Source organism: Lissotriton helveticus, chromosome 11 (genome assembly GCF_964261635.1).
Source record: "Lissotriton helveticus chromosome 11, aLisHel1.1, whole genome shotgun sequence".
NCBI classification, from domain to species: domain Eukaryota; kingdom Metazoa; phylum Chordata; class Amphibia; order Caudata; family Salamandridae; genus Lissotriton; species Lissotriton helveticus.
In genome coordinates this window covers 894,045,295-894,072,051 of record NC_136072.1, presented here as the reverse complement: position 1 = coordinate 894,072,051, position 26,757 = coordinate 894,045,295, and the positions used below count along the sequence as shown (strand labels likewise).

Here is a 26,757-nt window from a genome sequence, read left to right as displayed (position 1 = left end):
AAAGATTGACAAAGGCAGTAGCGTTCACGTCGGCAAGACCAATTGGCTTTGCAAATGCTTTTTTCCCCCAATAGGAGGGTCGGAGGGGGTACACAACAACAGAGGAAGGTGAGAGGGGGCAAGCAATAACACAGAGAGAGTGTGAGGGCCCAGCAACAACATAAAGAGGGTCGGAGTGGGCAAGCAACAACACACAGAGGGATGGGAGATTGGGAGGGGGCAAGCAACAACACAGAGGGATGGGAGGGAAACAATAAGAGCAGGATGGAATGTGAGAGGGGGAAGCAATCACACGGAGAAGGTTGAGAGGAACATGAAATAACACAGAGCAGGGTGAGAGGTTGGGAGGGGGCAAACAAGAATACTGGAAATAAGTGAGTTGAGGCCAACAAATCGTAAGCAATGTGCGGGCTCTAAGCCCCATGAAAGCTAAAAAAAAGATCTTCTAAGCGACAGCAAATGTACTGTCTCAGGTGAGACCTATTAAAGATAGTACTATGACAAGTATGGGCTTTCATTAATCAAAATTACAAAGATGAGAGGTATTAAAATGTTTTAGTTTAAAATAAGACCTCCAAAGAATTTTTGCTGCTCTGCTCACAAACCCATTTGTGAAACATTCTCCTCATATTGTTATTGTGTTTAAAACTAGTCTTCGAGGTAAACTTTCCTTCAGCATAAGTATTTTATTCCCCCTGCATGTTACAGACATTTTTCCTCAGTTTGTCACAACATATGTTTCACTATACATTCAATGCATTTTTAATAACTGCATACTAGTAAAAGTACTAAGATTCAAGCATAAATATTCTTGGCTACAGGCCATATGTGCTCATCTTCCATGCACACCTGTACCCAATTACAGTTCAAGAACTAACCAGCCATTCTTACCCTGCTGTGCTGGAAGTGTGATCCTACTCCAATGCCAGACGGCGAACCAGGGGATGGAACAGGAGAGGAGTTTGGAGAGGAATGCAGGTTGCCTGTGATCAAAATCCCAATGTCGTTGTCTATGTCATCTGGGAACTGGATTTCAAAGATGTCTAAAAAACAGAAGAAGAAAGGGAAACATCAAGACATTAGCACTGATACTCTATGCATTTTAAACATTGCCATTTCTTTTAGCAGCAGGATATGTTTTGCGGATGTTGTGATTTTAGCTGTAGTGTCAGTAGGTTTGGAGGAGAGGCAAAAATGTGTTCTAGGACACAGCCCCATTACATTCAGCTGATGCTTTTGCTAATCTAGAAGATGAAATTGTTTCAATCTTTTTCTTCAAAGTTCGACCCTTACAGGTCAAGTAAAAACCCCAGATTCTGGATGCCTACATCAATTCTTTAATATGCTTGATTGAAAGAGTAGGATGTGCCATTTGAAACAAAAGGAGCTCAAACACTTCGTTCATAGCCAGGCTTGTCACCCAGTCATAATACAGCTGACCTTAGGGTACCACAGAATATCCTAGTAAAGATGAACTCAAACTGGAAAAGGGCAACTCATAGTTAAGCGATATACACAGAAGTACTATATGATCTGGTACCCTAACAGATACCTTAACACTCCAATTATTACCTGATCATAATCCTCAAAACAGTTCTAAGAACCCGCCCATCATATGCTTATAACCTCGTGTGTGCTGCCTTACGTGACGCAAGGCCAAGGGAATCAGCTGCTGCGTTGCGCTGATTCCACTTGATTGACTCACTTCCATTCACACCAAATAAAAATGTGCCAAATACCGATTTCCTACTTCCGCACAAAGCTAGTTTTTAAGCGAATATCTTTGCTACTCTTCCATCTAAATGATTACAAAGCCCTGTGCTCCACTAGTCCCCCAGGCTCTCCTACAGGCAAAAGCAGTCCGGGCTCGATGATTAACTTGGAAATGGACTTCAGAACATTTAACGCCAGGTGGCTAACAGGCACGCTTTTGGGCACTTCTCTTAATTAGCGTTGTAATGGCTGCAAGGATAGTTAGCAGGTTAGAAATGTGTGGCGATCAGGCAGTGGTGCTGCAGAAAGATTTTTTCCTGATACGAATAAAGATGAGGGAGCAAACAAGTAGCAGAGCACAAAAATCTTTGGTTACAGCCATACTTTCATCAGACAAAACAATAAAGCAGTTAGAATGAATAGATGTTTCAATGCCATCTCAAAATACACAAACCCTCTATTGCTCGGCAGGCATCTTAAGCGACACCCATGCACCCATGCACTCAAACTCAGGTGAGGTTAAAATACTTGTATGTTCTTTTCTTCACATTCCTAAAATTGGCACTTATTAAAAATATTTTTTTTTAATAAGTGCCAATTTTAGGAATACTTTAAAAAAAATCAGAGGCTAAGAAGGAGGCAGATTGTTTAATAGTAGGTCACTTTTGGATATGCTGAAGCTGATTAATCACATACAGAAGAAGGACAAAATAAACAGTACCAAGTAACCAAGTCTGGAAGAAATTAACACCAAAACACATGCTCATAACAGTTCAAGGGTAGACAAAGTAATGGAGTATTAAAAGGCAGGAGGAAGCCAGTTTTAAGATATGTGTTTGAAAGGACAGCTGATGAACAAAGATAATTCCAGAACGGGGAGCTTAAGTGGCAGTGTTCATGCACGATGGCCATTGATGGGAAGCGAGTCATCTACTTAGCAAACTTAGGAAAGTAGTTACCCTGCTACCTTTCTAGTAATGTAACCAATGTGTGGAGATATCCAGATCTGTTATATTCTATAAGACTAGGCCATTTTCACAGAGTTCCTTTTAGTAAAGGATATTTGCTCATAGTGAATGGTTTATTTTTAGCTAAGCCTGAAGGTTTTGATAGACTATTAGAACGAAACAGACATGCATATTTTTGCAAGAACGGACTAAGAATTAGACCAAAGACAATGCATACATATGCAAAAATGTTTTCCTAAATTAAATCACACAACTAGGCATACAAGTGAGATGTAATAAATATCCCCTAATGACACAACTCTATTCCTACCTCTAGCAAGCTGATGTAAGCAAACTGCAGCGAGAGCAATAGATTCATCAGGTTACCAACTTGCATGGTGGGTGCGCATCAAAGCACTAGCAACATCACAGCTCTTTTTCCCTCTCCACATCCTCCAATATCCAGCAATCGAACAATGAGGTTTTGCATTTTTCAGAACAGGCGTATAACACAAAGACCCCCGGAAATGTGCCCTTAGTGGTAAATACCCTGCTACTGTGGACCGGTCCGATGTGCCATGAAGCATGAACCGTGGTGTGACTGAGCTGGGGAGGCTCTCTCCTGTTTCTGCAAGTGCTCCTGCATAGGCCCAGGTCTTTATGGGCACCAAGGCAATGATTCTCCCTAAACGGTTCTCTCTCTCACATCCTGCATGCTCTGGAAAACATTTGTCCTCCCGAGCGAGGCCGGGTTAAGCTCCTAGGAATGGTGTGTATCCTCATTAGATATCTACGGAGGAAAGAACTAGGTGTGAACAGATTCACCTGAAGGCAAGCACAGATATGGTGAATGGTATCTGGTCTTGAAAAGCCATGCACGCTTAAGGCGAAGGGAAAAGCCAATGAGCACATCCTGAGTCAGTTATTTTAAAAATGACACCTTTCGAAAGACTCTCTCAGGGTTCTAGGATGAGAAGCAAAGGCTTACTCTAAGAGGTGGTGCAGGATTAGAAATTCATAACAAGGGTAAGGCAGTAGAAAACGTTAATTTTTTTTTACTTCACTTTGATCTCCCTATAGCCAGAAATATCCTAAGAATGGAACAATGGGTGCCTGGGGTGGTAGGAGGTGATCTATTTGATCATATGAGTCAAAGACTGAGATTGGAGCTAAAGGAACCTACTATGGAGAGTGCCTTCCACAATACCTAACATCTAAAAAAAACACAACCCAAGCAAAGGTCTACCCTAACAAAGTTTGAAGCTGCTTCTTGGGACAATTTCTTGTGGTGTTTGAGTGGAGGACATGGTGACTGGTCATCAGTGCCCAGATGAGGTCAAAGACCTTGATACTGGAGTTCACATTACATTACCTCAGAGTTCTTAGTTTGAGTCAGGCTGCCTATGGTGCCAGTACACACCAGATGGGCCCTACAATAGATGCTATCCCTACCTCTGCAAGCAAGACAACTGTTAAAAGGCATTGTGCACATTATTTTTAATCTGCTACTTTTCCAACAGACTACAAATATTTCACAAATGTAAAGACTCTAAATGTTGCCCGCCAGTCCTGAGGAGCAGACCTTGAACATCACATTGAGGTTCAGGACTTTCACTAAATGCACTGAGCTTAAATAGGCAAATCTCCATAGCAGCACAATGCATGTACTGCTTGTGAACCACACAAAGTGCATCGCCGTCATCCATATGGCTGGACGGACTGGAGCAGAGCTCTATTTTGGGTTCATCTCAGACGAGCTACCCCCAATCACTGGAATGCTTGTCATGGAAATGATTTGCAATTTCTCAAGAGAACACTGAAAACTAAAGATCTTGGCTCTACTAGCAATATAGAGGATGTAGTTCTCAAATGCGTTCAGTAATCTCAAATTGGGGCTCTCTCAACCTTGAGGCACTTTTTAAATCTGCCCAATAATGTGCCTTCGGGCTCACCTTCTGCAAGTGCTCCTACATAGGCCCAGGTCTTTAGGGGCACCAGGTTTCAGAAACAGGCCTCCGACTACCTAGCACACCCCTTGCAATCATTATGTATTCTGTCATTTTCGGCTGGTGTGGTCCCTTATCATGGGGAAAAAGGGCTAAGTGGTCCCCAATGCTATAAAAAAAAACAGGACAGAGCTCAAGCTATCCACATTCCTCCTTATCTATCGAAGTTCAGGAAATTGGAGTAGCGAGTTCTGCAGGGTTCTTCCCTCAGCCCAACATTGTTCAATGTCTACCTGAAACTCTACCTAATTTGATCCGTAGTCACAGAATCAATGTTATGAATTATGTGGACGACATGCAAATAATTTTGTCAGTGGATCAGCCCACTGCCTTCTCTTTGGACCACTTCCATGACTACTTGAAAGACGTACCGTGCAGGCTAGGGACAAATGCCCTTAAATTTAATGAGGACAAAACTGAAATACGTAATTGCTCCACTGGAAGCTCGTTATCTTTTTCCAGCAAATGTTTGACTGCTACCCAATAATGATCCACCTGTATCTTCCACAGTGGTGCGGAACCTGGGGTTCTATATGGGTGCAAATCTCTTTCTCTATGTCAGCAAACTATCCACCATTTGCTTCCCTCTTATAAGAAGTCTCTATCCACTCTTGTGGTTTCTTCTAGCTTCTCTTACCTTCAGGTTATCCAGTCTATTATTTGAGCAGACTGGACTATTGTAAAGCCTTTCTGCTAGAGGCACCCAGTTATCTTATTAGGCGGATGAGCCTAATTCAGAATGTTGTGGCGATGCTTGCTCTTTCCCTTCCAAGTTCCTCTTCAAAAAAGCACAGATGAACTCCATTGGTTGCCAGTGCCAAGATGATCAAAGTTAAGGTCTCATGCATACAATCCCCACAAGATTCCTCCACTACAAACCCTCCCAGCTGCTCCGTTCAGCCGGTGCCAGACTTCTAGTAACTCCCCAGGTCAATAGGATTCAAATTGGCAGTCGAGCCTTATGTGTGCAGGTAGCACGGCTATAGAACTCTCTCCCAGTATCATTACATTCTAACAATCTTCTTAGTGCCGGTAAACTGCTCACAACCTGCCTATACTCACATTTTAGGCTGTATCCTTCCATGCATGGATTGTCCTAAGCCCCAGGACACCTTTGGGTTTTTGGTGAGATTAACAAAATGAAATAATAACAATAGTACTAATAATAATGTCTTGGTACAAGAAAGTAAGGGATTCCTGCTGTAATCTCTAAAAACACGAGCATTTTAACAAATTAAATACATGGCGGAGTGACCTAAATTCGTTGGTAAGCATGCTATAGACAACTGCAACCAAATTCCCAAGTTTTAACCAAACACCACAACAACTGATAAAACATGCAGTGATGATTTATACCACAAAAAATGTTTCCTGCTTCTCGACTGCCACTCATTAACAGCAACCACCCTCTCTAATGAGTAGTGAGAATAGTGGTGAGAATAGTGGTAAGATTAGTGGCATGCTGCCTTAAAATATCATCGGTGCCCTATTAGCACAAGCAAAAGGTCCTCTAAGATAGATATAGCGATAAAATGTTAGACATCGCAAAAAAAAACCTACACAACATGTAACTGCTGACTGACTATAGTAGGAAAAAGTTCAATTCAATAAGAAAGCAGATCCCCTAGAACTACATATGAACATATGGGCTAAGTTATGCCACATAGTTTCGTAAGCTACAGGTAAAAACTGAAATAACTCAATTAAAAGAAAACCGGATACCATGAGAATCGCACATGAAACACAAACATGAAACTTTTGATTAAGTTATGTCACAGATCAATGAGCCCTTTATCACAAGATGCCATACAAATACTGCACAACAACAGTTTATTATTTGCTTGACTCAACAGCAAATGAATTTTCGCATTCTTAACATGACCATTACTCAATCTTTACAACAATCATTACAGAACTCAACCAGAAGCCTCACGCAGGATGGAGGGATGAAGGAGGAGCTCAAAATGGTATTCTGCCATTAGTATGCATTTAGAAGAGCATGTATTCTAAATAGAAACAATATATTGCGTCTAGTAAGCACAATTTCTTCTTCACATCATTTAGGCTCTGCAAATCTGGTACCCCTTTTCCTGAAGAAAAATGTTAATCTACAATTGGCACCTGGGCAAAATCTGATGGGGGAAGAGTCAATTGTAGAGCATATAAAACTCCTAGAAGAAAGTCTTACTTTTGGTAACGCCTTTTCTAAGCCACAAAATCCTCACCTTGTGAATACCCCCAGATGCCAAACTTGATCTGTAGAATTACAATAGCAGTTCCCTTACACGTAAGTAGGTGGCGTCATGCGGATTCACGGCGGGTCTGTCCCATCCTGGGTGTGTCATGGGACTGCTATACCTGAGCCACCTCAATTCACGAATGTCTTTTTTCTTACCACACCTTCCGACATGGATTAGGAGCTGCATCGAATCCTGTTAGCTCAACAATTACAGTGCTTGAAAAAGTTTCTAGTGTGCTAAGGACTTGTCTTATCTAAAAGCCACAAAGTTCAAACCATGCAGTGCTTAACTGTCAAATGTCTAACGGATACCCACATCTGCTTTTGGTGCCTTGGCTCTAAACACAACTGAGACCAGGCGTCGAGTGACTGCTGCGCAAAAATGAACCGGGAGGCCTTCCACGAACGTGCAGCCACATTTGCTGTTGTGGAGCTCCGACAGAAGTGAAAGGTGGCCCGTCACGGTCAAATTCAAGAGCGTTAATGCTCTCCCACTCCTGAGGCAAATCTTAACACCAATAAGCATCGAAGTCATAAAGCACAGTCACGTCAAAGAAGTCCAAAAAATACAAGATATCCAAACACAGCTCATCTTCGTCCTACCACATCTATCACTCCAGTTGCGCGATGTCTCAAGAACCTCAAGGCTGCAGTCACTTCCCTAGTTCAGAGCCGATGCTGCTCCCAGTGCTCCCCAACTTCCCTAGGCTATCAGCGATTCTAGAACAGTTCAGTGAAAGTGTGTGTGGCCAACCTTGAACTGCAAGTAGCACTCATGGGTCTGCAGGACAAGGATGTGAAAAGAGAAGTCTTGCCGGTCCAAAGCTACCAGCCAGTCGCTAGGATCCAGGGTAGATAAAACCCGGGTACGCTTGACCATCTTGAATTTGTCCATTCGCAGAAAGGCATTGAGAGGGCGAAGATCCAAAATAGGAGGAAGGCCTTCAACATTCTTTGTCACAAGGAAGTAACAGCAATAACATCCAGTCCCCATGTCCAAGGCTAGTACTATCTTAATGGCTCATTTGACCAAACAAAACCTGCACCTCCTGGTGCCCCACAGATGGTCCCCTGAAAGCTGCTCTGATGTAGATGGCAGGTCGAAAAGGAATGGTAGGGCATAGCCTAGTTGGACTAATTGAAGGATCCATGTCTTGGGTGTGAAGCTCTGCCACCTATTAAGGAAGTGGCTGCCCTGACTCCTACAGGATGACTGAGTGTCGCTAAGAGTGCACTATAGGAGTTCTGAAGTGCTTGCAGGAGTGGCAGGGGACTGTCCTTAAAAGGCCTTGTCATTGTTTGTTGGGCCGGATCTTGAAAGGGCTGGCAATAGGGCCTGATGCTGCCAATACACCAAAGCATCTGGCATATCGCAGAAAAAAGGGAAAAAATTGTGGTGGTGGGGGGGGGGGGGGGGGAGGGGGGGGAGCAGAGACTGCTGAACTGGTACCAAAAGACCCGAAGAGCATGCTGGGGCATGGCTCTCTTTAGAGCACTCCAGGACACAGTCTACCTGTTCACTGGTCAGGCAGAAACAGTCAAACAGCATGTCAGTTATGTACTCCTGGACTTCTCCGAAAAAGCCCATGGATCTTACCCACCGTAGCATCATGATTGGCACAATGCCTCTTCCTTTACAATCAGTGTTATGTAGGCCTGAGCGGATGACTAACGTAGCCGCATCCCGGCCATCCAAAATACTTTGGAACAAGGGCGTTCATTAGTCTACTGGGACTGCTGGAAAGATCTCACAAACCACATCCCAAAGTGCTTGGATTTAACGTCCTCAGGTCAAAGCTGAAATATTCTCTTGCCAAATGTAAACATACCTTTAGACTGTCAGGAGAAATAGTCGGAAAGGCACACAAGTTCACTTCGCAAGTGGACGCCTGCTCACCAAACTCTCAGGCGCAGTATGTTGGGTTTAAAAAATCAGGGTCGGCTGGAGCTGGTCTGCGGTGGTGTGTGACCTGGGGACTGCCCGGAGGGCCAGAACATGGCTCTGACCATGTGCCCCAGAGCATATCAGTGAGGGTAAAAGATTCGGTCAGTGCCTGATGAGACCTCAGTAAGACCATTAGTTTTTATCTCCATAGAGGGGAGATGGCTGTCGCAGAGGATGCACATTTCTGAGCTGTGGGTCCAGGGGGGAAGCCAATCAAGCATTGGGTAAGATATCCAACCCACTGGCATCTTGTAGCTCTATATACCTGTCACCCTCATCAAAATGTGCAGCAAGCCCTTATCCATGACCCTCATTGTTGTCTCTATCTGGCCGAATCTGGTCTACGCCTGAACTAAAAAGTTGGGGCAGTGTCTGTGTGTGACTGCGCAGTAATAGTACTAGTACTAGTATAGTAATAGTACTGTGTCTCTTAGTCAGAGAGGTTGAGTATTGGCTACACCACATCAGGATCTTGCTGCAGCCTTGGTCGAGACACATTAAGGATCCGAGTCGGCTACCAAAATAGGTTGATAATCCTCCTCGAATGCCAGCAGCATCCATGCCGTGGTCAAAGGGATAGGTGCAGATTTTGGCACCAGACCTAAAGTCAGCACAGACACTGGTGTGGAACCTAAAGCAAGTTCAAAGGGCAGTTTCTATGCAGACGACGGACCCACTGGTGGTTACCCAACTGGAGGCCTCTGTGGATCCTGGGGGCCCGAATGTGCCCTAGAGTGAGCCCAAAGTATGCCGAAGGTGCACAGGATGTTCTCTTTAATGGCTTCAAACTGTTGACAATTCGACAGACTTGGAAACTCGAGGTGCATTAGGACCAAGGACGACAGACTTGGAAACTCAAGGTGCATTAGGACCAAGGACGGAATCGGCTCCTCGTTGAAATGAGTGAGGCATGGAGGCACAGTGAAGCCCTTACGCCTTCTATTGAAAAGGAGAGTGGTGAGAAAAAGCACAGTCTCCCACGGACTTCTTGTGTTTCATTTTGGACTTACGCAAATAACTGTTGCAAAAATGACTGCACTTCCGACTTGCGCCTGGAACAGAACCTGTGTGGAATCTTGCTGAGTTTTGCCACATGGAGCTTTGCTTCACAATCTTGGATGACTTTTTGAGGTATCCGGTTGCAGTCCTTAGAGTCATGAGCAGAACCCAAACACCAGAGGCACACCTAGTGAGGATGTTTCACAGAAATCTACTTGCAACAGACTCTACAAGGTTGATCACCGTACTTGGACAAAGTGGAAACGATTTGTTCACTATTGCCATTCAAAGGATATTAACCCATTGACAGCTAAGCCCCAAGACATTGTATGTTGCCTTCTGCCTTTACAAACCTCAGGTTAGCCTTCACTTCCATAAGACTACACCTAGCAGCAATAGCTGCATATCTACAAAACAGGGAACAAGCTTCCATATTCAAAATCGGTCATTAAAGCTTTTCTAGAGGGTCTCCGAGTTATCCCGCCTAGAGTTCCTAGTGTTGTCTTAACAAGGTTAATGGGTCCACCATTTGAATCTTTTACTCATGTCCTCTGCAGTTCCTAGCTTGGAAGGTTACTTTTCTCATTGTGATCACTTCACTCAGAACTACCAGTGATCTTCAGGCTTTAAATTTAGTAGCACCATTCTTTCAACATCATAGAGACAAAGTGGTAAAACGTAACAACCCTAGATTTCCACCAAAAGTGGTCTCACAGTTCCACTTAAATCAATTTATTGAACTACCTGTATTATTTTGAAAGCCCGATTCAGTCGCATAAAGAGCTTTACATACACTAGGCATAAAAGGAGCTCTTGTATATTACATTGCTAGAACTCCATCATTCAGGAAGACAACTTTTTGTTGCATTCTCAAAACCACATAAAGGGAGGGCTATATATCTAAAGCAACAATTTCATAGATTGTAAAATGCATTTAAACTTGTTACGCCAACGGTAAAAGAACTCTTCCTATCCCTCCAAAAGCTCACTCTACTCGGAAAAAGGAGCTTCCATTACCCTTTTAGGCACAATACATACCCATGGCTGACATATATATGTAAGGCAGCTACATATGGAATTAACTGCTTACATTTAGAAAACATTACTGTGTAGATGTTATGGCCCATCAACAAGCCAATGGAGGTTAAGCAGTCCTAAGAACATTATTTCAAGCAAATGCAACCCACACAGGTTAGCCACCACTGTGGGTTGAAAACTGCTTTACTGTCTATGCTAAGCATGTGTATCTACAGGGTTCCTACTGAGACTTCCTGGACGTAGGCCCAACCCACTGTGATAGTGGCAGCCGCACAGTGGTTCTATTCTGGATTCTTCCGATGTCTTCTCTCCTGTAATAGCATACACGACCTCTTTGGTAACAAGTCAAACACTGAACAAAGTACAAGCCGAAGGAATCAGAACATTTTTCCCTCTGGTTGTCAATTTTGACCAATTGAAGAGATTACACAACTTGAATCTCTCCGGGTCCCTCCAAATCTGGAGAGACATGTTACTAGCTTGGTGTCCCAATAGGGCTGGCGAGCTGCCCTGTTTCCGGAGACCATTTTAGGCAGGATCACATGGGTATAAAATGGCTTTTATGTGGCAAGTAATCTCACAACGGTGCTGGTTACAAAGAGGAAAAGGCGAGGCATAAGCGTCACTAAGAGGTGGGGGGGAGGGGAGATGTACACCATTTCACAGGGCCGGGGGTCACTTCTACTCTGATACACTCAGGCTTATTTAGTTTCAGGAAGAGGAACATGAGATGTGTATGTACTGGCAGGCATGCCCCGTAGGATAATGATAGCTCCGCAACCGTCACCATTATTTTGTGCAGCACACACTAGTGGAATCAAACACTTTAGCACCAACCGCCCCCCCCTCTCACACTCCCCCCCCCCAAAAATAAACACTTCACCCACCTACTCCCCAGGCACAGGGAGGTTGAGCATATTTTACATGGGGCAGCAGGTAGGCAGCCCCACTTGAGGTGTACAGGTAAAAAGTAGGTGTCCCTGATAAGTGATTACACTGCCATTACTAAGTTTACCGCAGGAAACCAAAGAGGGCAGCAGCCATTCTTACAAAGAGTGGTTCTTGTTGAAAATTGTTCCTATGACATTTAAATGAGAGTATACTTCCAGAAGAGTCACATGATTGTGGTGCTCCAAAGATAATTGAGAAATGCATAGGGGCAGGGTAGGACAGCTTTACATAGCCATGAAGGTGAATTTCATCCCAACACAGGGTAATCCCAGATTTGTGCTTGACGGAGTTTGCTTTCTGGATTAAAATGAACTCCTTGAAGCACAACTCTGGAAAAAATGAAGGTCTTGATTGTTAGAGAAGGATCCTTCCACTACCTAGTCTTCTTTATGGTGGCCTCCTGAGATTGACGTACCTCTCGCGCTGGTCAAATCTGTGACAAATCTCAGTTTGTTCTATTTTCTGTTCGGTTTCTTCTATAGTAGGATGTATCTCCAAGATTCACTGATGTAAGCCTCCTTTCCGACATAAATGCTAATCTGCAGACCTTTCAGAAAGTAGTAATTTGGTTCATTTTAAGATTTTCAGCCTGCACTTCGGTTAATCCCCCCCCCCCCCCACCACGCACACACTTTGTGGTGTTACATTGGATTCCTGCCTACCACCAAATGTCAGGAAAATAATGCAAAGTCAGCTAGCTGCATCTGCAATCAAGCCCTACACACAAAGGATCCAAATAAACTACAATGTTGACTTGCCTCAATCCCCAACTCCAGGGCTTTGCCTCTCCACTACATCTAATATTATATTTGAATTGAGGATCAGGAAAAAAGTCACATACGGGGCTGTTCAAACACTGGAATTCTCTTTTTCCTCTGCATTTCTTGATCAACCATTTCAGTTTTGCAAAGAAATCAAAGCTTTATTGTTCCTCACCACGGTCTAAACCTCCTTGTAGACATCTTTCTCCTCAACACCAAGACATCCTATTGGATATAACATTTATTAATTCTTTCTTTAATTCAACCACTAACTTAACTATTTAGTATATTTCCACAGTTTGAAATTCACCTTTCACTTCCTGTATTTAGACACAAATGCTTCTATAGACGCAATGCTAAAGAAAAAATAACTTTAGCTCTTAACATCCTGTATCATGTTTCTTGAACTCCAACTATGAGGGGACTGGGGCTCTCTTAGTCAAGGGTAATGCAACTGACAAGACCTGAAGCCTTCTTTCCCCCTGTGACTAGTTGATTTGATCCAAACAACAAACTCAGAATTATTTGAAGAACAAAGTTTGCAATGTTTCCATCACTAAAGCCACTCCCAAGTTGTAACATAAGGTCCACTCTCCCAATGAGAAAAGGAGGAGGATAAAGGGTCAGATTCCAAATCCAAACTGGCCTGGCCCAATTTTGTGTCTGACACGGTCTCAGCTCACTTTGAGAATCACTGGGACTTAGAAACACAAACCAGGTGGAATTCCCTGCGAACACTGAACTTCCTCCAAACAACTTCCGGAGGGAACTCCATCGAACAAAAACAGAACACTTGTAGCTAAACCTGGCCGCAAATGGCTCCATACATTGAGTGACCCACTTGCAAATGGCCGTTTGGCACAATCTACTACAGCTCACATGTGTGCTCTGCAGTTACAATCTGCCCAGGGTGTTGGCTCACACTGTCTAGATACCTGTTAAGTGGAAAGCAAACAGTGATAGTGCTCCAATAGCTCACACACACACACAACTCTACGGCCTCACTGCGCAGAGAGTCTTTTCATTGTGTTATCAGTTAGAATTTGAATGGACTGAGCCCTCCAAAATAACTGCATGATTTGGAGAGCTGCAATGTCGAAGTGTAACTTCAGTTTTTCCACGCACCAGAAAACACCCACTAAAAGTTTCTCAGGCTGAGCAACCCAAACCACTCTTGCAGTGGTAGAAGGGATTTGAGAGACAGATGTTGCTAAGCTCAGCATCATTGATGTCCCAACCCAGGCCTTATGAAGTGCTGGAGGGCCAATAGCAATTTTATAGGGAAGACACAGCTTTGGGTCAGGCACTAAAAGTGTCGAAGATATAGCAAAGTCCAAGCTTCAGTCAAATTCCCCTCTGTCCTCAGTTGCCATGCAAAGCTCCTCCGATGTTAGAAAGGCTGTAGCAGATTCAGAGGGTGTGCCAGAGGGTGAAGCAAGTCAGAAAATACCTCAAGGAAGGTGAGGCAGGTGGCCTCCATTTGCAGTGCATAAGTGGATTAGGGAAAGCCCTACTGAGAAGTTTTAAAGGGTAAAAATTAGTAGGACAAACAACCCGACAGCAGATACAGAGCTGATGGCTGTTTGCACCGGTGATGCAAGGAGGAAGATTGCGGTCTAGGCTTCTTGGTTTTGTAATCTTCGGCCAATGTTTGGCAGAGTCATCCTAAAGAGCTGACACATTCCACACGCGACAAGTGAACAACCTCTGGAAAAATTGTGTGAGAATGATTCAAAGAGATAATTGTTTTGCATTGTGTTCCTACTCGAAACACCACATGGAGGATGCATAAGGGTATCTCATACCGGAGATAAACTCCGAGGATTACATAGCTGACAAGGTAATTGCAATAAAAACAGAGAAAATGTTGAATGCACTGCTTTAAACAGCGACAGTCTCAAGCATCCGTGATGTGGAAAATAAAAACTGACATCAGCAAAGGAAGTGACTTTAACGAGTATTCAAGTAACTTCCATGAGGTATCTGGGACAATGCAGCTGTCACCTCGAATGCCAATTGAGTGAATAGCTTCAAATTTCAAGTTCAAATGTGATGCCTGGCGTTACTTCGAAGAAGAATCCGTAGAAAGAACGGTCTATAACTATTTTTTTTTACACAGAAGAAGCTTTTCAGATTTCTTTTGATCTGCAACACTGTAAAAATATGTTTCTCTTCGTTTAGAAATGAACCTTCAAAGGCAGATTTGTATCCTGACAACTAAATCACTATTTCTAACATATTTTGCCAGAGTAGACAACAAAATGGCATCAATTACTTTTAGAATGACCTCCAACTTTCACCTCGCTACATACCTAACTAAAGCGAAAATATCCCAGAAGATACTACAACATCCCACTAATAAGTAAGTCTCAAACAACACGAGTGCCGGGATGCCCCCAGAAGGAGTGTGTTGTAGGAGTGAGGCTTACCACCATAGGTTCACAAGATAAGCTTATTACAAAAGACTATTGCAGTGCAAACACATTTACAGATGTGTGTTCGGTACTAGTAAACGGAGAACTAATGCACATACCTGTAAGTACTGATAAAAAATACACATGGTTTTAAGTTTCTCTTTCAAGATTAAACGATTAGCTGATCTGTGTTTTGTGCATGCAGGATTACTTGCTAACACTAATTTATTAAGCACAAACCCACAAGAGGACCTTCAACATCTTTACATAGCATTGAAATGCTTAATAGCACTAAATCCAATAAATCAACAAAAGAACTTCAATGGATTCTAAGCTATATACATTTCAAGAGCAATTATAAATTCACGTAAAGGCCCTCGAGCACCCACGAAGGTATTAGATGAATTTTGTAAATAGGAATTTCAACACATGATTATATAGCAACAGACCTATGCAGATGGCAGATTAGACTTAAAGGGCTCAGTTGGTGGTTCTTGTCCTGTGTATGGCCAAGGGGGCGGGGGGAGGGAGAGGTGGAGTCACTCCAGCATCTAATATTTAGATAACACGAATGTTAGTGCCATGACTCTCTGTAACCTCGCTTGGGCAGAAGCATTTATACTGCAGTCACACTACATTATTTGAACTTGCACCTGCGTCTGAGTGGTCGCACCACACGTGATCCGGCCTCAACCAAATAGTCAATAGTGTGCATGCTAATTGCCAAAAGGTTGTTAGACGAGGTGACCTTGCACAAACCTATCTGCGTAACTGTTTGGAATAATCACACAGACGATTTATATTAACATGTTAAAATGAACAAATGCAAACATTATGGAAGATTGCTGCAATGCTTAACATTTCATGTTTTTGTAGTGTTGGCAGTGGATGGTGGAAAGCAGCTTTATTTGTGCACTAGGATCTGCGATTCCAAATGTGTTAAACTGGGCTTTGCCGATCTGGAGATACCAAGCTGAATGTTTACAAGACTACAAGTATTAATCTAGGCTACAGACAGGTTAAGAGATTAAGAAAAAAAAACACTTTTGCATTCATTTCCTTACACTTCCTCTATGAAAGAGTTGAGGAGAAGCATTAGCCGGCCCTTTAAAGGAGGTTGCTTGCCACAGATACAATCTACTGAGAGGAATCAAAGCAAAAGCGGTGAAACCCCAAGACAGGCTTTAACATGCTTAGCACCAAAAGGCTGAGTAGAGGCAGATTTTTCCCAAATCTCTACAAATAGGTCCTTGACAAAATCAGTTTATAGCAAGAATGGGTCAGATGAGGACGCCACTTTCCCCAGAGCAGGTAAAGACTGGCGTCTAATTTCAGCATGGCAACACTTCAAAAGAACTCATTTGGATAAGTAGGGGTCATGCACTCAAGTAAATAGCCATCCACTACGACCTGTAGGGCTCTTGAATTACATCAAAGGGCTGCTTTTCTGGAAAGGAACATCCCATCTCCGCAGGTGATGTCGAAGTCATGCAAGTGAATATTCTCTCTGGGCTGTTATGAACGTTTGCTGTGGCCAGTGTTCTGAAACAAACGTCTAGGTTTCACTAGACCCTGAATACAAGCAAAGTAAAATTGTCACCAACACCGGAACTTGCACTACACTAGCAGATGTCGTTGGTACAGTTGTAGAATGCAGACAGGTCTAAGAGGACCACACAAAGTATAGCACCAAGGAGGAAACCGATGCTCAAGAAAGAGAAGAGCCAGGTCTTGAGGTCCTTCCTGAATTGGTCAGAGATGTGGATGGGCAGGGTGTTCCATGTCTTGGAGGCGAGGTAGGAGAAGGATATTCCTCCGGTACTGGTCTTGCGGATTCGTGGGACAGTAGCCAGGAAAAGCTGGATGGAGCGGAGGTGTCTGTTGGGTACGTGGAATGTGAGGCAGCGATTCAGGTATGCGGGTCCGGTGTTGTGAAGGGCCTTGTATGCGTGGGTGAGGAGTGTGAAGGTTATTCTTCTGTCGACTGGGAGCCAGTGGAGGTCGCGGAGGTGTTGAGTAATGTGACTGAGACAGGCAAAGTTGAGGATTAGTCATGCTGCAGTATTCTGGACACTCTGGAGTCTTTAGAGGGGTTTCTGGGTGATGCAGGTGTAGAGTGTAGTGCCGTATTAGAGTCTGCTACTGATGAGGGCATGCATGACTGTCTTCCCGGATTCGGTGGGGATCTATCTGAAGGCCTTTCAAAGCAGGCGGAGTGTATTGAAGCAGGACGAGGAGGCAGTGTTTATCTGGTGGTCCATTGTGAGCGAGGAGTCCAATATGATGCAAAGGTTTCATGGGTGATTCCTGGGGGTGGGGGGAGGGGACTTCCTAGAGCAGAGGGCCACCAGGAGTCGTTCCAAGTGAATGGGGGAGGCTTCCAGGATGCGGACTTCTGTCTTGTCCGAGTTGAGCTTTAGGAAGCTGTCCTTCATCAAGGCGGTGCTGGCTCTAATTCCTTTGTGGAAGTTGTTCCTGGTTCTTTGTTGAGGGAGAGCATCAGCTGGGCATCGATGGCTTAGGAGAGGATGTTGAGCCCGTGGTTCCTACCAATGGCTGCGAGGTGGGCCATGTAGATGTTGAAGAGGGTGGGGCTGAGAGAGGAGCCCTGGGGTACTCCACAGCGGAATGGGTGGGCCATGTAGATGTTGAAGAGGGTGGGGCTGAGGGAGGAGCCCTGGGGTACTCCACAGCGGAACGGTGTAGGTTTTGAGAGGTATGGTGGTTATTCTAACCTGTTGTGTTCTGCCGGTGAGGAAGGATTAAATATAGTTCAGGGCCTTGTCTGGGATACCAGCACCGTGGACTGTTTCAAAAGCAGACTGCACAGTCCCAGTTGAGTCCCACTGAATGTTTACTTTCTCAAGTTTTGAGCCGAGAGTCCTGTTATCGTTGTAGAACATCACCAGGAGCAAGGAGAGCATTGCTGGCAGTGGTCGGCATGGCACGAGAAGCAGACTGGACATCATAGGCAGGCTGGTACTTCACATTGGAGGTCATCAGCGATGCTTGCTCGGCAAAGAGACAGGCTTGTGGCTGTTCGTGTTGATTTTCAGTGCGAGCGGGACGTTCCAGTAAAAAGTGGGCCATTTCGCGATCGCAAAGAGCCCACAGCTTGAATTTAAGAGCTCAAAAGCCACATCAAGGGTACAGGACCCGAGAGGCACCTCTTGGGGTTCAGGAATTCGCTGAAGAGTGGTCCAGGAGCTGTTGGGGAGCCTGTTATTTCCCTGAGGCTTAGATCAGGAGGCAAGTAGACTAGCCCTTTGAGTCACTCTAGAGATGGGTTGCAGGTCCAGTTCTTGTTCCCCAGGCAAGAAGGCAGTAGGTCAGCACAGCAGGGCAGTAGTTCCTTTAGAGCAGTTTAAGAAAGTGCCCCCATTTGACCTGGTCACCCCCACTTTTTGGCAGGTGTTCAGTGCAATTCTGACTGGAAGTGCACTGGTTCCTGCTAATCAGGTCCCTGGTGCCAGATCTCTTTGCCTAAACTGTGCAATCGTACTCCAATTGGCAATACCTTCAACACCCCCTGTAAGACCCTGGTAAATCGTACCCCTGGTACCTAGGCATTAGGTACTAAAGAGCGACCCTAAGGGATGCAACATGAATTTTGCCACAATAAGGGACCTCTCACCAAACACAGGAAGACTGCCATTGCAGGCTGCGTGTCTTGGTGCAGATAAAAGTAAAAATACGACATGGTACACATCCTTGTGTGCCATGCCCACATACAGTACATAAAGCCTAAGTAAGTCACCCTTACAGCAGGCCCCACAGCCCTAAGGAAGGGTGCGCCATACTGCATGTGAGGACATATATGCATGAGCAGATATGTCCCTCTGCTAATCAGTCCACGTGCTGCCAGTACAAGTGATCAGGGAACCCGTTTTAAGTACATGTGTTGGGAACTTGTCAAAAACAAGATGGCTTTAATGAAACCAATGATATTTGGTATCAAACATCTTGTGTTAATAAGCCCACAATGAATCCAGTAATGGATGTATTAATACATGCACCTAGAGGGCTCCTTAGAGGTGCCCCCTGAAAACCTACCTACTACTAGTGTGCTGATTGACTGGTCCTAGCCAGCCTGCGACCACAGACTAGTTTCTGAACCCATGGGGTGGGAGTTTTTGCTCTCAGGAGGTCAGAAATAAAGCCTGCTTGGGAAGAGGGTGTTTAGACCCCTCCGGCAGGAGGTCCTGCAAATTAGCATTCCAAGGCAGGGGGCTTCAAAGAGCCCGTTGCTGTTGGTATGCGAATCTAGCTTCCCTCAGAGGGATACCACCCCCTCCCCCCAATCCGACCAGGACTCATTTGGCATCTGGGCAGGTGGGGAAAGTAGTAGTCAGAAAGGTGTGTTCACCTTCAGGCTAGTTCCACCACTAAGGTGGGCTACCTGTAGTGAATCAGAAAGTTCAGAGTCTGCCATCAATGTGATGGCAAAATTAGGAACCCTGGAACATGGCTATGCCCACTTCCCACAGGAAGTGGTCATGTAGGGGGTGTAGTGATCACCCACAGGGGTAAGTAGCTACTACTCTACACTCCCCTAACGCCCCTAAACCCAGTAGCTGGAGGCACATGCAGTGCTAGAAAATCTCTTAAACAAATGGCAAAGACGGAAATGAACCCAAAGGCTACAGTGTAATTACCTAACACTTTAGTATAAACTATAAAAATATAAGTACTATAGAACCTGTTTTGAGGCACATACCAATGTCACAATCAGGCATCTAAACATGTAGGTGGACAACACAATACTGTATCATATTGGTGACTGACTGAATTATTTTTAGAGCGCTCTTATGCCGAGGCGTCTTGGCGCTGTAGGACGAAGGAAAGAAGAGATAGATTAGGGCATCACAAAAAGCCAGGTCTTCAAGGCCTTTCTGAACTTGGCTTTGCTCTTTTCTGAGCGGAGTGGGGTTGGCAAACTGTTCCATAGCTTGGGGGCTTGATGGGAGAAGGATCTGCCGCCCCATCGAGCTCTCTTTATTCTAGGGATTTGGATTAGATCATGAGAGCTAGATCTAAGTGTACGCTCCAGCACATATCGGGGGAGAAGGTTGGAGAGCTGCTTGAAAGTGTTTCCGTAAAGAGATTTATGCACCAAGCACATGGCCTTGAATTGGATTCTGCGCCTAACCGGGGGCCAATGGAGTTCCCGAATAGCTTTAGAGGTGGGATGTAGTTTGGGGAGGTTGAGCAGGACCCTGGCCTAAGCTGGTAAGCTCAGACCCACTATGCCCTGTGTTGGGGAAGCAGTCCTGAAATATAGTGTGGCAAAAATGGTGAAGATCACTGACAAAGTCAAACAGCTTACACCACCAAAACCAGTCAAAAGGAAATCTTCCACATGCATAGATCAAAATCAACCCAACACTACACAAGCCTCAACTAGCTTTGAGAAACAGAAGGTAAACAAGGTTCAATTCAAACACTGTTTGTCGTTTAGCACTAAGTGGGGTCAGTGGGCACACATTTAACTTGTCCAAAACTAATCAAAGGCCAAGTATCTATTAGGTAGTTCACCTATCTTTTGTTTTTTATGTACATATATGAAAGAGTGCCGATGATCTAAATCCTCTGGTTCAGCTATTGCACTACGTATTTGAGAAGATACATTTCAAACACTGTTCTGATTAGCTAAAGAGACAGTTACCCATTAGATTTACAATGGAGTACAGTCAGCCTTTTTCACAGTTATGTTTATGATCAGTTACAAAACTGTACTTACACAACACCAAAACACAAAACTGAGCTATCTTGCACCACCCCCATACTCTCTTTGTACAGATAAGTGCTGCTGCATGGCTGAATACTTCACTTATTTGTTCGCACAAACATGTTCTGGGGCTTGTAGGGTATTGTTGATGTGCGATACGATTCTACCTGTGCATTGGTACAATCCTATCATTTGCTTATCTTAAACATGGATATTACTCATTACGTACTACCTTCTTACCCCACTGATATTTTGGTCACACCACTACCACTGAACTTGTGGCAGACTCCCTCATTCACAGCTAAATACTACCACTTGCTAGATTCAACTGGAAGAGGGATACAGTGGCTGAGCTATCTTCTTTCTTGTACTCTTGTACTCATCCATGTCTTTCAACATTCACCCCTAATCAAAGTTTACATGCACAAGACCCAGGCCAGAACCTCACACAACACCAAAATGCTTTCCTTAAAGGTCACTTTGCTTCAGTAGCCATAAAACATCAGTATCAATCCCTTTGTCCTAATTTACAGTCTACCTGCTCTTGAATGGGGTCACTACAATTGTATGCTAGATTCCTAATCTCGTAACATTCCCCTGCTGTATTGGCAGACTGACCATATTTAACTTTTAAATCCTCTGCTAGATGACGCCTGACTAGTCACAAGCTTCTAACAGGCTATCTTTGGCGGTTGCCCCTATCTGCTTGGATTACTAGTTACAGGTTGGTGCTCTAGTACTCAATTGTTAGGTGGCCTTTTTTTTTTTAGAAGATGTGGCTTTTGCTCTCCCTGCAGTCACCAAGACTAGGTCACAATTCCAGTTCCCTAAACACAGTTATGCTAGCAATTAACTGTGGACTAAAAATGCACTGGTGTTGAGCATAACTCACCCTCATTGGGGTAGGTTGCGGGTGCCACCTGGACAGTGGATGAGGTTGGAAACACCAGTATGTGCGTGCAGGAAGCATCTTGAGGTGTGTTTAGCTGCGACGTCTGCTGAGTCAACGCGGTACTGCGGCCAAACACAGATCCCATCATTACAGCATCTGCAAGAGATAAAAGAATAAAAATATCATTAGAGGTTCCTGATACCACAGCATACGATCCCAGATCAGCAGTAAAACAAAGTGGAAATCTAAATTCTTAAAACACAGCTAACACTCCAAGGCAGGCCTAAAATGTTGTGAAAAGGCCAAGGGTGTTGTACTAAAATGCCAGATGGTGTTGAAATATAGGGTTTTTCATGCTTGTTACACTATTGCAGATCTGCTTATAGTGAGATGAGTTGTACGTAAACGTGTTACTTGTCAAAACTCCATCTGGGTTTTGTAGTACAACAAGAGAGAGAGGTAGTATACCAGCAGTTAGCTCTGATGACGATACAAGAATAACATGTATACTCAAGATGCTTCTAATGAAAATGTGATTGCTGTGTACTTGGAGCTAGAGTAGTGGACAACCAGTATCTGTTTCAACTGCAATGTGCTATTGTGGTCAATAGCTTACGAGGGCAATTGTGCAGAGGCTCAAATGGTGCACACATCAGAAAGGTAAGGACAAGATTGAGGGTCCACTGAGGCATGACGAATGGCGTGGGGGGGGGAAGGTATGCTGCAGGCCTTTAAGGAACTTAGCCACTAACAGAGAAGGTTGGTCCGGCAAACACAAAATTGCAGAAATGGCAGAGATAACCTTTAACTGTGCCCAAAGCTGGGCCAAAGATAAAGAAAACAAAAGAACTTTGGATAAAGGTGCAGAAAGGGGGTCAATATTGTGAAGAGCACACCATTACACAACTTATCCTGACAGCAGTCGTGTAAAGTCTTGGTGAAGGAACGCCTACCAGCGAGAAGAGCATTACCGACTTTGGGAGGAAGGTCGGAAGCTGAAAACTGTCAAAGCTCTATCTTCACACATGAAGGTGGAGGGTGCGGAGGTTTGGGTGCATAACACTCTCCTGTTGCTGCAACAAAAGATCTTGCAGCCAGACTGGAGGACAGATGGCCATGCACAGGAGCTAGGGATACCAAACTTTCCATGTCCAGACCGGAGCCACAAGAATGACTTGGGCCTGGTCGTTCCGGATCTTCTTGAGAACTCTGGGCAGGAGTAGTATTCACAGTAAGGCATACAGGAGGTTGGAGCTCCACTTGAGACTAAAAGAGTCTGAATGAGAGTCACTTTGGAAACTCCAGTGCGTAAAACTGCTGGCATTGTGCGTTCTCGGTGGTGGTGAAAAAATCTAATCAAGGCTGAAAGAGACATTGCACCACCTTTGGATGGAGACACCATTAGTGATCTGCTAGGCATCTTTGGCTGAGTTCATCCGCTCTGGCATTCAGAGAGCCTGCCACGTGTTGAACCACCAGGGAACTGCCCTGGTGGTCCAGAGATGCAGGGCCTATTGACAGAGGGACCGTTTGTTGCAGTACCACATAGCAGTGGTGTGCATGAAAACCTGCACCAGCCTTCAGCCTTGGTCGAAATAAGTAAGGCTTACAACACCAAGAGAATTGCCCAAAGCTTCAACAGTTTGATGTGGAGCTCAGACTTCACCGGAGACCCAAGGCCTCTGATCTCCACCACTCCAGGATGGCCACCCCAGTCCAGGAGTAATGCACCTGGTACGTAAGTTAGCTCTGGTTGGGGAAGGAAGAGGGGTCTGCCAGTGACCCAACTGCAGTTCGTTAGTCATCACTGCAGAACGTTTGCAGTTCCAACTGAGATCTGGACCTTGTTGGTGAGATTCCTCTGATGCTGCTCCCACTGGAACTCCAGGTCCCACTGCAGAGCCCGCATATGCCAACGGACATGAGTAACAAGCAGGATGAATGAGGGCCAACAGCCTCAGACTCATTCTCACAGAAATCGAGGATAGAGGTTGAAAAATCAGAATCATAGTCTGAATATGCTGCTTAGGAGGATGGGCCCGAAATTGCAATGTGTCTGGAACAGCTCTGATGAAAGGGAGTGTCTATGAGGTAATCAGGTGCGACTTTACATTGATAATGAACTCCAGCGAGTGCAGGAGGTTCGCTGTAGTCTGGAGCTGGTGATGACTGCTGGGTTGAGCCTGCCTTCAACAGCCCATCATCAAGGAAGGATAGCCTGGAACACCCAACATTCTCAGATGAGCAGAAACCCACCGCCATGACTTTCGTGAAAATGCTAGGGGCAGTGGTAAGGCCAAAATGGAGCAAGGCAAACTGAAAGTGCTCTTGCCAACCGTGAACTGCAGGTAATGGCTGTGGACACTACCATCCAGTCTCCCGGGTTCAGGGCAGACAGGACTTGGGAAAGCCTGAGCATTTTGAACTTCTCATTTTTCAGAAGAGGTTGAAAAGGCACAGGTTTAGGATACGACGAAGTGCTGTTTCTTTCTTTAGAACCAGAAAGTAGCGAAAATAACAACCATGACCTACTTTTGTGCAGGCACCCTCTCTATGGCTCCCTTGGACAAGAGAACCTCCACTTCCTAACCGAATAAGGAGAGATGGCCCCCCGTCAGATGATCGAAAATAGGTGGAATGTGTAGCAGGGGAGGGAATAGTCACATTGAATATAGTGCCCAGCGGTCTGATGTCACTGACCGCCAGTGGGTCAGGTGATAGCGTAACCGGCCTCCCACTGGGCGCCTATGATTGTTGGAGGGCAAACAAGGCTTGGAAGGAGCGAATGCAGGAGGAGAGGGGGAGGGGATGGTGGACTGGCCTGACCGCTGGGGACCTGTCACACGTGGTTTGTGAGTTTCATGTCTTTGGCCACGAAAAGGGGGGAAAGCCTGTTGGCCGTGTTGGTTGGGAGTGTATGGATACGGTTGGACGCTCCTTCCAAGGCCTCAGAAGGCAGGCTGATGGTGACAAGGTGGTATAGACAAGCCCAAGGACCTGGGGCTGTAGCTCTGCTGTTCTTAAAGCCCTTCAGCGCTCAGTGCGCCTTCTCTCCAAAAAGGTGAGTGCCAAAGTGCATGTACATAAGCGAAGCATGAACATGCCCTGAAAACCCAGTCAATCTCAGCCAGGTGTGGTGAGCATAACTTCATCTCTCCCATCGGCAATAGCCTGAATATATATGGCTCGGACTTCCCCCGAGACCATAGGCAGCAATTGCACATCCGAATCCCATATCATATGGCAGTAGCGACCCAAAAGGCATGCGGTGTTCGCCAACAGCAGTGTTAGGCTGATGGAAGAGAACATTTGCTAAACAAAGTAACCCAGCCTCTTGGATTTCTTATCTGATGGAGTGGTTGCAAACGTGCTGGGGCTGATTGTGGAGGCATGGACCGCCAAGCTTTCTGGAGTGGGGTGCTGGGTAAGGAAACGGTGGTGAGCAGGGCGATGGCGGCGGGCATTCGCCCTATGCACAAAAGCCCCTGCGCAAGGCTTGGAGCAGGCCAGAGTATGATGTCTGTAAGGGCTTCATTGAAAGGCAGTTGGGGTTCATGAGGGGTGACTCCCAGCTGAAGCACCTCCGTTGAGATGTTCATCTTGACTGCCGCCGTGAGCAACTGAAGGTCCAAGAAATAAGCTGCCTTTCGCACCACCACTGCGAAAGAGACTCCCACCTCCATAGCAACAGCGGCAATGATGCAGACCATCCACTCCGGGACCTCAACAGACCCATGCCCCCACTAAATCTACAACCTGAGAACATCACCAATCAGTACCACACTGACCCGCATCAACACCTCCATCACAACTGCCACTTTTCCAGAAAAATGAAAACTTGCAGAAATCAATGCAATCCTCAAGAAGCCTACAGCCGACCCGAGTCAACTAAGCAACATCCAACCCATCTACCTGCTTCCCTATACAGCCAAAGGAATTGAGAAGGCTATCAACAAGCAACTCGCAGCCCACCTCGAACTTCACCATCTTCTAGTCAACACTCAATCAGGATTCAGAAAGAACCACAGCACAAAACAGTAGTCATTGCGACCACTAATGGTATTCGAATCATCCTGGACAAAGGAGAAACCACGGCCCTCATCCTGCTTAACCGCTCAGCAGCCTTCGACACGTCTTCCATAACACACTCATCAGAAGCTTCCACGAGATTGGCATACAAGGACCTGCTCTCAAATGGATCTGTTCCCTTCTCATGGGAAAAATCAAATGGGTCAGGGTGCCATCCTCCACATCAGAGACCAAGAGACTGACATGAAGATTCTGGCTGAGATCGTCCCTCAGCCCCACACGTTTCAACATATACATGACTCCGCTCGTCAACATCATCCAATCACAAGACATCACCATCATCTCCAATGCCAATGACACCCAACTCATCCTCTCCCTGATGGGCAAGACAACCATCAACCGTACCAGCTTCACCAACTGCATGACCATGGCTGCAGTCTGGATGCGAACCAACTGCCTGTGGCTCAACTCTGATAATACGTCCCCATGGGGCTCCACCTCGTGGCTGGTTGAGATCTAACCAACATCCACATACCGTGCAAGAAATCTAGGGATTATCCTAGATGACAAGCTCAACATGATGGTTCAAGTCAACGCAATGCGCACCTCCTGCTTCCACATCCAATGCACGCTACAAAAGATCTTCAAATGGTTGTCTCACAACACACGACGGACTGTCATGCAAGCACTCATCACCAGCAGTCTGGACTATGGCAACACTTTTTGCCCTGGAACCTACACACTACTCCTACACAGACTCTCGACCATTCAGAACACCACTCTCTGACTCATACATGATACTCTACCTCCCATGCTGCACCCACATCACACCTCACCTCAAGAAGCTTCACTGGCTCCCCAATCAAAAGCACAGCCAATTAAAACGTCATGCACACATACAAAGCTCTACACAACACAGGACCAGAAGACCTGAATAGCCGCATACACTTTCACCAACCCATCAGACACCTACACTTTGCCTCACTCTCACATTCCCCGCATCCACAAAAGCAAAACTGGAGGTTGCTCATTCTCCTACATCGGACCCAAGACATGGAGCGACCTCCCTCCACACATCAGAGCCTCCTCTCACTT

General features: G+C 45.2%; 1 protein-coding gene across 2 annotated transcripts in view; it reads right to left on the bottom strand.

Annotated features, from left to right (window-relative positions):
* Positions 1-26,757, bottom strand: part of MED13L (mediator complex subunit 13L) — a 916,648-nt gene that overhangs the window by 22,572 nt on the left and 867,319 nt on the right. For both annotated transcript variants that reach the window (XM_078667133.1, XM_078667134.1), the window contains exons 27-28: positions 21,634-21,789; positions 892-1,043 (exon numbers count right to left, since the gene is read on the bottom strand). In XM_078667133.1, the coding sequence (XP_078523259.1) occupies positions 892-1,043; positions 21,634-21,789 (308 nt within the window). The remainder of the gene's footprint in view (positions 1-891; positions 1,044-21,633; positions 21,790-26,757) is intronic.